The sequence below is a fragment of the Telmatherina bonti genome, assembly GCF_933228915.1.
Source record: "Telmatherina bonti genome assembly, chromosome: 18".
Lineage (NCBI taxonomy): Eukaryota > Metazoa > Chordata > Actinopteri > Atheriniformes > Telmatherinidae > Telmatherina > Telmatherina bonti.
This window is the reverse complement of record NC_136616.1, coordinates 34,662,354-34,676,596: the sequence shown is the minus strand read 5'-3', so window position 1 is coordinate 34,676,596 and position 14,243 is coordinate 34,662,354. Positions and strand designations below refer to the sequence as shown.

Below are 14,243 nucleotides of genomic sequence, written 5' to 3'. Positions count from 1 at the left end.
TGAACCAGTTGAGGTGGCTCGGGCATCTGGTCAAGGATGCCTCCTGGACGCCTCCCTGGTGAGGTGTTCCAGGCACGTCCCTCTGGGAGGAGACCCCGGGGAAGACCCAGGACACGCTGGAGGGATTATATCTCTCGGCTGGCCTGGGAACGCCTCGGGATCCCCCTGCAGAGTTGGCAAATGTGGCTGGGGAGAGGGAAGTCTGGGCTTCCCTGCTTAGGCTGCTGCCCCCCGCGACCCTGGATAAGCGGCAGAAGATGAAGATGAAATTATTATATCTGCAACTGGGAAGGAGGTGAATCCTGGGAAATCCTAACAGTTTTTCCACTTCTTACAAAGATAAACATTATTTCAAGTTCATGTTAAAAACAAAAGAAATACAAAAAAATTACAATGAGTCTTAATCTGACTCTTCTGACTCGACAATTCAGAGGTTTTACTCTCCCAGCATGGCGAGGAGAGAGAGAGAGAATGAGGAAATAACTTTTCCTTTCATACCAAGACTACAACATGGAGCACATCCTTATGAGGTAAAGTCACTCTTAGCTTCTGGTTTCTTGCTTCCAACTGAAGCCAAAAGGTTCAGTTCAGTCCACTGTTCACAAAGTTAACTTATTAAACATCTGCTTCATTCACAGCGTCTCTTCCTGGACAGGTTTGTGGTTTTCACTGCTGCACCGTCTGTGTTGAAGAGCGTTGGCGGAGATGCAAGCTTCAGGTCTGAGGTTTTGCTTGTGACCTCTCGTTCACGTCTGACCTTTCCATGGCCTTCTAAGAATCATTGCAAAATAGGTGCTATTTCCTTTCTCTAGCTTTTTCTGCAGTCGTGCTTTGCAAGCATCCAGCAAACACTTTGTTCTTCATCATTAGACATTTTATAACATCACAAAGTTAGCAGAAGATGAAACTGAGTAATCAGGATTATTATAATAAGTAGTAACATGATAAGCAGATGAAAATAGCTAAATAGCAGAATAATAAATTTGGGTTTAAAGTGGAGAAATTATGGCAGTAAAATTTTCTGCAAACGCTCTAAAGGATATTATTTTGCCGTGTTTAATAGACACAGTTCTCTGTACACTCAGTAAATCAACTGCAACATGTTTTTGCATGTTCTGTCAACTTTGCACATGTTTTTAACACAGTAGATAAGGCCTATATCTGGAACATAGCCGCATGAATATCTGTCCTGCAAATAGAAATTCCAGGCCCCTTCCGGGAAATGGGATTTCCAATAATCAGCATCAGACTGAAAGTGAAAGTATGGCTGCAGGGGTATAAAAGCAACGGTCTGCAGTGCAGCCCTGCAGACAGCCACAGCTCAGCATGGGAGAAAGTGCAGAGTAGCAAAGTCTACTGCAAGAAAAGCTTTCCAAAAGTCCAGAGTAGAAAAGCTTTCCACTAAAGAATCCTCTTTGTTTATGGGCAGCTCTTTGCAAAGGTAAGCTTTTTTCTTGATGTTTTTTTTTGTTACATTTTATACACTATTTGTATAAAATGACAAAAACTTATTGTTACTTCTGGGTTTGTATTGTGAACTATTGCTGTTACTTAAATCATGTGCTTCAGATTCACTGAAGTCTATTTACAGCGAAATGATAATGTTGAGTCTAATAGATAATGGTGAGTCACAGCGGGAACAGCCAATCAGATTGTATGGACGCAAGACCAGAGCCAATGACAACGGTTTAAATTGTTTTAGGGCCGGACTTAAAGAAAACGACCGACAGTACGACAGTATGGGCAACAACAACAAAAAAAGATAAAAATTACGAGTTGCTAAATAGTACTCGACAAATATATGTCTATATGTCTATGTATGTCTTTTTACATATAGTCTATGGCCCCGATCTAAATCTACGCTCGTGCACGAGAGTTAGCATTAGCATGCAGACTGCACTATAGGCATTTAGCTCCGCGATCTTTGCTTCGATTAAAAAATATTTAATACTAGGATAGTACTTTCACAACCCTTATGGTGTGTTTTGGTCCACTTAATTTTATTTTTTATGGTTAAAACACCCGTGCGTAAGTTTAGCTACAGGCTAGCGGCTACCTAGCCTGTCTTCTTCTGCTCGTTTTATTTTGTTAAACATTGGACATGCGCATTATCGCCACTAAGTGGTGGGAAGCGATATTACAACCTGGCGTCATTTTAGATCAGTGTTTTTCAACCTTTTTTGAGTCAAAGCACACTTTTTTTCCACTGAAAACTTAAGAGGTACTCCACAAACCAAAATGTTTTTTTTTTGTTTTGTTTTGTTTAAAAAAAGGCCCATATTATGAATATAAAGTCCATCTTGTCAAAGTGGCCTTCAATAGAAATGAGATAAACGCAAGTAAAAGGAATTGTATTATCTCTCACCTGGGATGAACACAGAGCTGCTTTTTTAAGACCAGTCAGGTGAAATTGGATCATTTCTCAGGGCACACCTGATGGTCTCTCACGGCATACTACTGTACCACGGCACAGTGGTTGAAAAACACTGTTTTAGATCAGCTATTCTCAACCTTTTTGCAACACAATACCCCTTGTAAAATATTTTTTTAGCCAACTACCCCCTAACCACTGCAAAGTATTTTTAGTTAAGAAAACACATAAAATATTTTACTTTGTCATTTGTGTTTATTAAACTTTTGTTTGCGTTGTCAAGGCGACGGTGACTGACAGATATGATTAGGCTCATAACAGGTGGAATGTGGGATTTTAGGAGGAAAGATATGGTGTAAATCTAAATGTAAATTCAGTTTATAAATGTGAACTTACATTTATTGAAATCTATTAAATATTTATATAATATTATATTCATATTATTTCATTCAAGGATGTTTTAAAGAAAACATAAAAGATGTTTCCAAAAAATTTCAAGTACCCCCTGGAATACCTAGAAGTACCCCCAGGGGTACACGTACCCCCATTTGAGAAGCAGTGCTATAGATAACAGGACTACGTTGTGGCTCTCTTGTTGCAGAAATGAAGGTTTTTGCCGTCTCTATGTGGCACTCGAGGCCCAATGACGGGTCATGCCCTCGTAGTTGCAAACCACTGCTCTGCATAGTAGAAACAACATTTAAATAACAATAAAAGACGACTTAAAACAATTAAAATCATGTCAATGCTGTATAAATATGTTGTACATGAGACTAACTGAAAAACACAGCTGCCCAGATAAGTTAAAGGATCAGATTTCACACATAAAATCTGGATTTAAAAGTGATTAAAATGGGTGAAATTTTAATTTCCACTGGCAGTTTGATCGACCTGTTTGTTGCATAACAACTTAATGCTGCTTTAATCTTGATTAATAGCATGGTCATTTGCTATCACATGACATCTTACAGGATGTCTAAATCTGTAAAACTTTACCTGAACTCACAGTTATGAGGGACTCTTGTTGGATACAGCATTATGTGTCTCACTGGACTGTTATCGCCTGGATTTTAAACCCACCGTGACTTCCTGCACTGCAATTCGATATCTAATTCCCAGGTTATCGCTTGACACAATATAATCAGTGGTTATCAGACATTTTGTGAAGGGAGGCAGGACGTTTTTAATATTTATTATGATACGTATTTATAGCAAGGTAAAATATGTTCAACAGAGATGCTAATTGAATATGTACAGTCGTTCTTAAGGGTGGGAAAATTGAATCAAAAAATCGAAAATCTGTATTTTTGCTTCACAATTTTAAAATACATTTTTTTGTTGAAAATGTTTTTTTTTTTTTTTTCTTTTAAAAATCCATCATAAAATTTTTGTCACTTTTATAGTTTTTATTGATCTTTTTACTTGTCTTCTTTGGCATTATAGCAGCAGAATGATGATCTGAGTACTGTGTTGTTTTTCTCCTCATTGAAATGAAGAAAAATGACAAGCAAAAAAAAGTTTATTGCTTTTTTTTGTTTTTTATCCACAAAAATCAGCAATTTTAAATAATTTTGAGAGTTGCAATTAAAATCAAATTGGCACCCAAAAAATCGGAATCGAATCTAATCGAATCGAATCGAGACAAAAGCGTATCGTCACAGCCCTGGTCGTTCTCATATGCATTCATACCCTCCCAACCAAGAAGGAAAATAAAACTGCCTGTGAAATAAGGTGAAATTGACAAAAGTAATCATAAATAAAATAATATATGAAAATCATTACATCGTTTTCTAATTCTGGTTTAAAAGAAATATTTTTAAAAGCAAAAAACAAAAACAAAAAAACAACCAAAAGATAAAATATTTTATGTAGCATCAGTCTTAAACTTATATTATGTGGAAAAATCCGGATGTTTCCACTGCAGTCAGGTGAAAAACAATGTCTTATATCACTACATTATAATTTAGCCAACTTTTAGTTATTGTTCCTTTTCTTAAACTCAGTTATTTAAATCACTGTTGTAAATGTAGCCTTTTCTTTAATGAAACAGTATGAAAAAACTGTTTCATATGATGCAGAAGAGAGAACTAATTATATATCTTATAATGTTAAGACGAAACCAGATTTTTTCTTTTTTTTAGAGCACGACTGTCTAAATCACATCTGCAAGTGTGGAACGTTGGCATTTACACCCACCATAAGGTACACAATCACTTTGTACCAAAATAAAACACAAATATGAAACATTTTACTGAAACATCATTAATTTAATTTCTTATTTTTTAAAAGGGAATTACGGATGAAGACTCATTTGGTGGGGTTCGCTGTAGGATTCTGTCAAAACTAAAGGTGAGTTTCATCAGAAAGACACATGTTGGTGTAGATTCTCAGTCTAACATGTCCTGGAAATCTTACAGGGAACACTGAGTAGATAAACAATCAACTTTATTTAATAAGCATCTGTTTAAGTTGTAAGACCTGAAAATATTCTGCTTAGTTTTTAATAATTTTGAAAAACTGACTACAGTCATAAGTTGCCATCGTGGTTTATGTTGTGTATGTAATGGTGAATGTCAGATAAGATTTTCGGCTCTGTGTACAGTTTGTAGTAATGGGAAGTTAAGCTCTTTTCAATGATTCTGTTCTTTTGACTCCCAAATTGCTCTTTATTTAGAGTCACTCAGAGCTTGTACGATAGTTTTGTTTAGCAATTATGAATGGTTTATTTACTGGTAAGCAATTTTTATATATTTTCTTTGTCATATGAGAACTATTTTTGTGATTTTTTTTTTTGTTAAATATCAACCCTTTAAAAACCAAACACAGAATAGAACCACACAAAGCAAATCAAGTAAATAAAGAATAAAATCATAATTTTTAAAGGAGCAAACACTTGTAATGTCAATATGGCTGCCTGTACACCCAGTCTATACCTCTACACTCTTATATTGTGGTACAGTGCTTGTCTTTCCTCATACTGACTTCTTAGTGTACCCATCAAAATTAATGTCACGCCCCTTCTAAAGATTCAGCTCTCTTACACAGGAATCAGTTCTTCTCGTTCACTGGAAAGAATTGGTTCTTTAAGTTGGCTCGTTTGTGAACAACACATCGCTAACTGTTTGGTCCAGAAAGTTTTAGAAAGTAAAACAACTTTCATGATTTGGGGAGTATAAGTACCTGCGTTTCCATTGATGTTTTTGAAAAATAAAAGGAATATTCCTGAAATTTTGATAAAGATCATAATAAATATGATTCGTAGTTGTTGGAGAATTTCTGCTGGTCATTCTTCTGCTGCTGCATCTGATGTGCTGTCAGCTCACCGAGTTGCTGCATTGAAGAAAACTGGGAACTTCCAGTCTGCAGGACTAAACTAAGCAGTGGTTGTCAAATTGTGTCCAGGTCCGGTCAGATGAGTCCGGTCAGGTTTCAACTTAACCAAGTTATTTCCGTCCACAGGCTTTATGCTATTCAGCTCTTCTATTCTTATCACTAAGAAAACAATCAAGACCTTCATGATAAGAGGTGAAAGGCCGTGAAGAACCAAGTATTAGAAGTCCATTAGGCTTCTTTTATTCAAACTTACAATCCAGCAGAAAATGTGATGTTAATTCCTGTTATATCCACAGCTCCTTGTCCACGTGTGAAGACAACAGGAATAGTCTGGACACTCCTGTGGGTGATGCCCAAACCTAAATCACGATGGAGAGCATGGAGATAGATATGATTGAAAACACAGCCAACGCATATCCAAGAGAACGAGATAAAACATGTCCTCAAGAAAGTAAGTAAAATATAGGGAAATATTCATAAAAAAATAAGATTGGCAAGTTTAAAATAAAGACTCCTAGACTTGTCAAAAGGTGTTATTTAATTACAAGGTAATAACCATGATTCTTTATTTCCCCAGAGACAAACCTGGACATCATCCTGAAGGATCTGGGGTTGGAGCAGTACTACAAAGAAAAGCTGCCACTCAGCAAGATACTTGAGATTGATGCGAAGGCCGTCAACGATGATCTGGTCAAGTCCATTTCTGACATTCCTTGGTATTTTCTAAAGAAACTGATGATGGTTAATGTGACAGCTAGGAATGTAAACTCAGTCTGTGAGTCAAACTGCGACAACGCATCAGAGTCTGACGAGTTAGATTTTGCTGATCTGTTTACAAATTTGAAAGTTGGTGAGAGTATAAACCCTCTCGACTTAATCACAGCTCTCTTTCTCTGTTCTGATGGTTTTGTACAACAAGAAGTGGCACTAAAAATGTCAATGTGCCAGTTTTCTGTGCCTCTGCTTCTTCCCAGCTGTGAGACAACACAGTGCAAACTTATGCTGTGGGCAATGAGAGATATTGTTAAAAAGTACAGACCTCAACATCTTCTAGAATCCAAAGGCTTCATTGAGGAAAGAATTGTTCATTGTCGCCTTCCAATGGTCTCATTTGTGAGGCTGGGCAAGTGCTCATTGTCCAAGTCAGAGACCCTCAATAAGCTTCTGAGCAGTTCTCAGCAGTACCATGACACCTTTGTTCATCGCAACATGGAGTGTGGAGACAGTCCAAGAAAGATAGCCAATGGACTGACAGAAATTACCTGGTACCTTCCTTGTGGAAACAAAAACATGGACATTTTTGTCGAGCCAATTGCTGTAGCCAACCTTCATGGGGACATTGCTTCCTTTGAAACACAATTCTCCTTCCTGTGTCAGACCTCAGAGGCAGTTTTTGTGTTCTTTGATCATTTGGACAAGTGTGAGCTGCTAATCAATAAAAACTTCAAAGCAAAGTTTTTTTTGGTTGGCAGCCCATCGAGCAGGAACGAAAAGACTTTGACGGCTCTAAAACCTTTAGCTGCCAGCTTGCACTTAACTAAAGCCAACCTCATTATAAGACCCGAAGACCAAAATGATGCAGACTTTGTTAAAGATTTGAAGAAAACAGTCAGTGATGTAGTTGGGAAATCGAAGATGAAGATGTCAATAGAGCAGATGGCCGGCATTGCCCATGAACTGGGCATCTTGGTTGACGAAGACTCTCGAGAGTGCCAGGCAGGAAAGCAAAAAGCAGATGCTATCACTGAAAAAATTAAAGACATATACAAATACAAAGAAAATCAGCTTCCTTTGCAAGGAAAGATATGGAAGGAACTGACCTGCTTAGAGAAGGAGGAATTTCGACTTCGAAAAGCTGGGTCTGAAAACATAGAGCAGTACAAGTGTGATCTTCAGAGACGGAAAATAGAAATGAGGAAAAAGCAGAACTCTTATGACATGTCGTCAGCTATGACTTGCTTCATCCATGCCATATCCTCTCCAGCAACAGAGAGGTGCTATTTCCTGAAATGGATGCGCATGAACCTGGATAACGTGTCTCGTACCAAACTCTCTGGGCTCAGGGAGTTGTACAAAGAAAAATGCAGCAATTCGATTAACAAAGACGAGATAAAAGAAATCGACATCCAACTTTCTAACAGCTCCCTGGGGACTGAACACTTCTTCCGTGAAATGGGTCAGCTCTATGAAGCTTCCGTTTCCCTCCCAGAAAGAGACCTATCACGAAAACAGATGCAGCATCTGCCCGAGCTGTGTGCAAAGATGTTGCTTGATGGTTTTCCTCTTGAGCTTGTAGACGGAGATGCCTCCAACATACCTCTTAGATGGGTGAGTGATGTTCTCTCTAAGCTCAATGACATGGTGTCTCCAAAGAACAAGATCATGGTAGTCACAGTGCTTGGAGTTCAGAGCACGGGAAAGTCCACACTCCTCAATACCATGTTTGGAGTTCAGTTTGCAGTCAGCAGTGGTCGCTGCACTTGAGGTGCCTTCATGCTGCTCATCAAAGTCAATGAAGACGTCAAAAAGGTTTTCAACTGTGACTTCCTGGTAATCCTGGACACCGAGGGCTTAAAGTCCCCAGAGCTAGCACAGCTGGACAACAGCTATGAACATGACAATGAGCTGGCAACGCTTGTTGTGGGGCTGAGCGATATCACCATTATCAATATCGCAATGGAGAATTCAACAGAAATGAAGGACATCCTGCAGATAGTGGTGCATGCTTTCCTCAGGATGAAGGAGGTGGGCAAAAAGCCCAAATGCCAGTTTGTTCACCAGAACGTTTCCGATGTTTCAGCCCATGAGAAGAACCTGCGAGACAGAAAACTGCTCTTGCAACAGTTGGATGAGATGACTCAGGCAGCAGCCAGAATGGAAAAGAAAGAGAAGAACAAGAGCTTCACTGATGTGATGGTTTACAATCCAGACACTGGGAACTGCTACGTTCCTGGACTCTGGAATGGAAACCCACCAATGGCACCAGTCAATGCCGGATACAGCGAAGCTGTCTATGAGCTCAAGAAAAAACTCATCCATGTACTGGGAGGGAGTGAACAATCCATTCAAACCATTTTGGACTTCAAAAAGTGGATGACCAGTCTGTGGAATGCAGTGAAACATGAAAACTTCATCTTCAGCTTCAGAAACAGTCTCGTAGCTGAGGCGTACATGAAACTGTGCACAGAGTTCAACAGGTGGGAGCGTGAGTTCAGAAAAGGAATGTTCACCTGGGTTACCAAAGCAGAAACAAGAATTTCTAATTATGGCATTGATACTGACCCTGAAAAGTCAGACATAACAGGATTTCTTTGCACGCTGCAAAATGAAGCCCTGTCAATGCTGTCTAAATGGGAGACGAAGCTCCTGGAAAATCTGAAGGAATACTTCAAACAAACAGAGGGCCATGTTTACCTGGTTGAAGGATACAGAGAGGAATTCTCAAACAGCGCAAAAAGCCTTCGACAAGAAATGCAAAGGTCTGTGCTCAACCAGCTCACGGCAGCAGCCGACATCAGACGGGGAATGAATGAACTTGAGAAGATCAAGGAAAACCAAACAAAGGAAGTAGAAAAGTCAGTGTTTGAGTTAATTGCTAAGTGTCGACAGAAAAAAGTGCAGATGACAGACGCAGAGCTGGACAAAGAATTTGACGGTATGTGGAAGCAAATAGTGACGAAATTGTCTTTCTCTGAACAAAAGCCCCAAGATGTCTACAACAGTGTGTCCTACTCTCTCAGACATAATCTAACGCAAAAGGGGAGTCGTGCATGTGAACTGCTGAGTAGGGTAAACCTGAGAGATTGTGGTTCAGGATACTTCAAATACACAGCTGAGGGATGGATGAACAAAGCCATACACACAATGCAAAAGGCTTTTAACATTAAAGACCATGTAAATGATGTGCAGAAAATGGCTGATAGCATCATATATGCCTGCAGGCTGTATGTTGCTGAGAAGATAGTACAAAAAACCAATTACCATGAAAATTACATCAGAGACATCCTTCATATCATTGACGAAAGGCTGCAAAAGAACGTGTCCACAGACATTGACTTTGAGGTTTCTCTAAAACAGTACATCTGTGGATTTGCTGCCAGAGACTTTCAGAAAATGCACATAGACTTTGTGCATGCAAACGATCCCTACAGATGTCTGATGAAGGACAAGGAGAAGTTTCGTTCGGATTTCAAAGATGTGTTCCACAAACGAGACCAGTGCCAGAAGAAGGCGAAAGAATTCACAGAAAAATACCTGAAGCCTGCTGTTGAAGCCTACGTCAACCGTTACCTGGGTGACGACGTGATCGATGAAATGCTGAAAAAGGAGCTCTTCAGTACACGGATGTCCTTCCAGTATGCAATTTTGCTGGATCTGCTTGTAAAGGACAACTTCAGCACCTATCTAGGCTACATTTGCTCATATGAGGACTATGTCAAAACGTGGATACTTGATCAGATTTTTCAGCACTTCCCAGATGCACAGTCAAAGTTTGAGTTTGAAGACAGACGTCTTAAAACAAGCATCGGCAACATCAACAATGCTATAAACAAGGCTAAGAGAAACAAGAGCAGCAACTTGCAGACGTTCGTGAAAGATATGTGCAGAGAACTTCATGATAAGCTGTCGATTTCCAGGGATGCTCATAGCGCATTTATGATCCTGAACCAGGCAGACCAGGAGCAGTTTGCTCTCTGGCTCACACAGTCTGTGAAGGACATGGAAGACGGTCTTAGGGAGAAGTTCAAAAGGACAACCTTTAAAATGATACTGGAGAATCTCCACGTGAAGCCCCAGGATGAGATGTTCAAAAGACTGATTGGTTGTGGCAAGCAGTGTCCATTCTGTGGAGCACCTTGCGAAGCAGGAGGAAATGCCCACAATGATCACTTTGCTTCGCTGCATCGGCAGGAGGGTCTGGGTCGATACAGGTGGGATGGATCCGAAAAGCTTGTCACCGACATATGCACAACTCTTGTGAGCAGTGACATTTCGTTTCGCTGCAACGAAACAAACAATCAACGGCACCCTTACAAGCGTTACAGGGAAATATTTCCAAACTGGGACATCCGTCCGGACGGCAGCTTTCAGGCATCGGACTACTGGAAATTTGTTATGACAAAGTACAACGTAAACTTTGCAGACACATTTAGTGCAAAGCCGGCTGAAATTCCAAGTGCTTGGAACAATATCACAGTCAAGCATGCACAGGCAAGCCTTCAAGAATCGTTCGGCAAGAACTGAGAGTCTTTTCCCTGAGTTCGCATGAGTTAAACGCTTAAATATCAAGACATCATGAAGGCATGTACAACTCACCTTTACCTGCCTTTTAAAACAGACTGTAGGCTGCCTTCTCAGTTACCATTCAAGTCATAATCAGTGTGTACAGTTGACTGGTCTTTCCCCCAGTCATTAAAATCTAATTAAAGGCGTCCCACAAGGCTTAACTTTGGAGCCCATATTTTTTACGATCATCATGAAGAACGTTATCAGAAAATCCCTGATTTATGTTCCCATCTTTAAGCTGACGTAGCTGTAGCTGCCATGGCGATTGATGCTCATTTAGTCCCAGTTGCTTAATCTGAAGCTGCTGCTGGTGAACAGTGTGTGTTCTCCAAACAAAAGAAGACAGAGCATCCATATTGATGAAAAACTGTCCTTTAAGTTCCACAATGAAGATTTTTTTTCAGTAAAGTTCAAACTAAACTTGGTCTTTTTCTTTCGTAACGTCTTGGTTTTCATTCAATGCCGTTAAAAGAGTAGCCGCAGTCACCTTCTAACATATTCTTGATTATGTTGACATTGTTTGTATGAATGCATCTACCAGTTCTTTCCTCATGTTGGATCATGTCCATCATGGAAAATACTGCTTGTATTTAGCCATTTCCTGCTTTTTCAAGCAACAAATTCATTACTCTTTTTTTTAATTTCTTTTAATTACTAATGTTTGCACAGTTTTAGTGTTCTCTATTTGCTGTAACCACGTAGTAATACATTACTTTTGGATAATCTGACAAATAATCTGCAGACATTTTAGATGGATTTAAAGGTTGTTCATAGTATTATTGATGTGAGATTGATTTTATTTTATTCTTTTTGTCTCTAGAGAGTTTTGAATCATTCATAAATGTATTAAAAACATTATACGACAGTATTGGAATCACCTTCTGGGATGAAGTGGTTTTTTTTTCTTCTTTTTTCATGTGATATGTTACTGAACATGAGTGTGCTCTTGAATGACTGAAAACATCAGCTGTTTGTTGTCAGCATTTTTCATTTTGAACCAGGAGAAATCAGCAGCGTTCTGGATACAAAGTCTAAGCTAATTATTGCTGTATGTACTCGATTATTTGGTTTTTGCTTAATATAAATGATGTGAAGTTAAAAACATTTGTAATGGAGATAAATTTAAAAGTGCACGAGAGTGTGCGTGTCAGTTGTTGCAACTGTTTGTCAAAAATGATTAAATCCTCTGAAAGAGGAGATCTCTGTATGATCTGACCGATGTGCCAAAAGTGTTATTCTTGACTGAAAATGAACTCAATAAAAATAATGAAGTGATTAAAAGCCTAATTTACTCCTTATAAATTCTGCATTTGTTAATTAAATCAAACACACGATGTCTCTGATGGGCAGGTTAACATGATCTAAGCTCTTTAAATCACTTGAATAACAATTCAACTTCGGTTTTGATGATCACACTTCCTTGAACATCCTTCAGTCTGTCGTGTCTCAGGCTGCATCCAGGTGACAGAAGTGATGATATGATCGTTATTTACACATTTTCTTTTCCTTTCATAACAGCTTAATAACTAACTGTTCTTTGTTTTCATTTAACAAACACAACTTGCAAGACTTAGCACGACTTATCAATAATAACCAAGTTTTTTTCTTATTGACCGCTACTTTCATATTATAGAATAACTTATTGCATTTCCATTTTGATCACAGACTTGTGGTGTTGCATTCAGGTGCAGTCTGAGTAAAAGATGCTCAGCAGTGATAAATAGACTGGATTTGGCTGCTTTTATCCAGACATTGTTGAACATGATGCAAATGATCGCCAACATCACAGGCAAATATCTAAACGATTATTTTCTGATTTTTTTAAGGGGGCTTTAAAACATCTTGAGTAGCTCAAGAACTTTAAATAGGCCTGAAGACACCCATGGCTTTGTAATCAATGACACTTGATGTTTTTTATTACAGTTTTTAAGTCAACAGTAGAGTGAAGTAACGTTAAACTTAAACTTTAATCTGATGGTGCAATACTAAGGTCTCGCCAGCAGAGGCCGCCGGAGAAGCAACAAAAAGCAAGAAAAAAACAGTTGGCCTCATGGCCTCTCAAACCTGGGCCTTCTCTGAGGCCCAAAAACCACAAGCATAACCAAGAAAGCTATAATTTCAATTTTACCAAATGAATATAAACATTCACATTGTCCATGTGGAGGATTATAAACTTGGTAAGAATCGATGTTGTGTGAAATTCTTGGGTGTCTAAAAGCCTTTTAAGAGGTTTGAGTCATTTCCATCACAGCAAGCAGAATGGCTGCTGTGTTGTGCCGAGCAGGTTTCTCAATCCTGCTGGACAGCAAGTACCTAAACTTTGTCCAAACAGTTTCAAAAGGGTTAAACTTTTAAAGAGAAGTGATCTTTCTCAAACTAGCATAGTGCATGATTCACACTTTGTTTTCATTAAAATATATCAAAGAATTTAATTTCTCTCCACATCAAGAGTAGCAACACGAGAAAACCTCCACCAGCCCTCCAAATGAAGTAAATAACATCTTCATCACTGCATTTTCCTCTGCCTGGTTCAAACCATACATCTGCAGAGAATTTTGTACATGGATGCAGGTAAAGGTGAAACTCCTTTAGAGCGAGGGAACAATGTCGGGATTTGACGGACGAGTTGGGAGGCGGGACAATTCAGAAAGTTGCGGCTGCTGGTTCCAGATCAGGCAATGTTAAATGATTGTGTTAAAGCTAAAAGGGATCACTTAAACTTACATTTAGGCAGAGAAAAATCACATTTAACTCTGTTAAAGATGTGGTGGAGGAATATCCATGGATATTTTGAGAGGGATGATTAAATGCCACAAGAAAACGAGAGATAAGGGAGGTTTCATGCTGAAAAATGCTGCGTTCCTTACAAAAATACAGGGTGCTGTATGACAAGAGAAATTTCGATAAGAAACTGAGTGTGACTCCAAATTCAAGACGCCTTTTTCTTGTTTGATCATTGGACTTAGCGATGTGGAAAGACATATTCCTGTTAAATCTTTTGGAAGACTGTAATCATGTGATTCATGTTTCTGAAAATACTGTTCGGATCTACATTTCCTGTCAACATGTTCATGGTGATCATCAACAGATGATCAAAAACACTGTCCAGGGATTGCTTCATTCTTTAGGTGATGAAGTGTTTCCCCCTCATCAGAACCATTTAATCATATTAAACTCTTATTTTCCAGCCCTCTGACCTTCCCAAAGTGGACAAGATTTTTATGCCATACAACGTCACAGATGAATGAGGGAA

General features: G+C 38.9%; 1 protein-coding gene across 1 annotated transcript; it reads left to right on the top strand.

Annotated features, from left to right (window-relative positions):
• The first annotated feature begins 1,324 nt into the window (after positions 1–1,324).
• Positions 1,325–12,244, top strand: LOC306768873 (up-regulator of cell proliferation-like). Its single transcript, XM_079257338.1, is given in 6 exon segments — positions 1,325–1,441; positions 4,513–4,573; positions 4,661–4,720; positions 6,001–6,155; positions 6,282–8,185; positions 8,189–12,244. Coding segments are annotated over 3 exon segments (4,746 nt in total). The 5' UTR covers positions 1,325–1,441; positions 4,513–4,573; positions 4,661–4,720; positions 6,001–6,073; the 3' UTR covers positions 10,949–12,244.
• Positions 12,245–14,243: the final 1,999 nt, after the last annotated feature.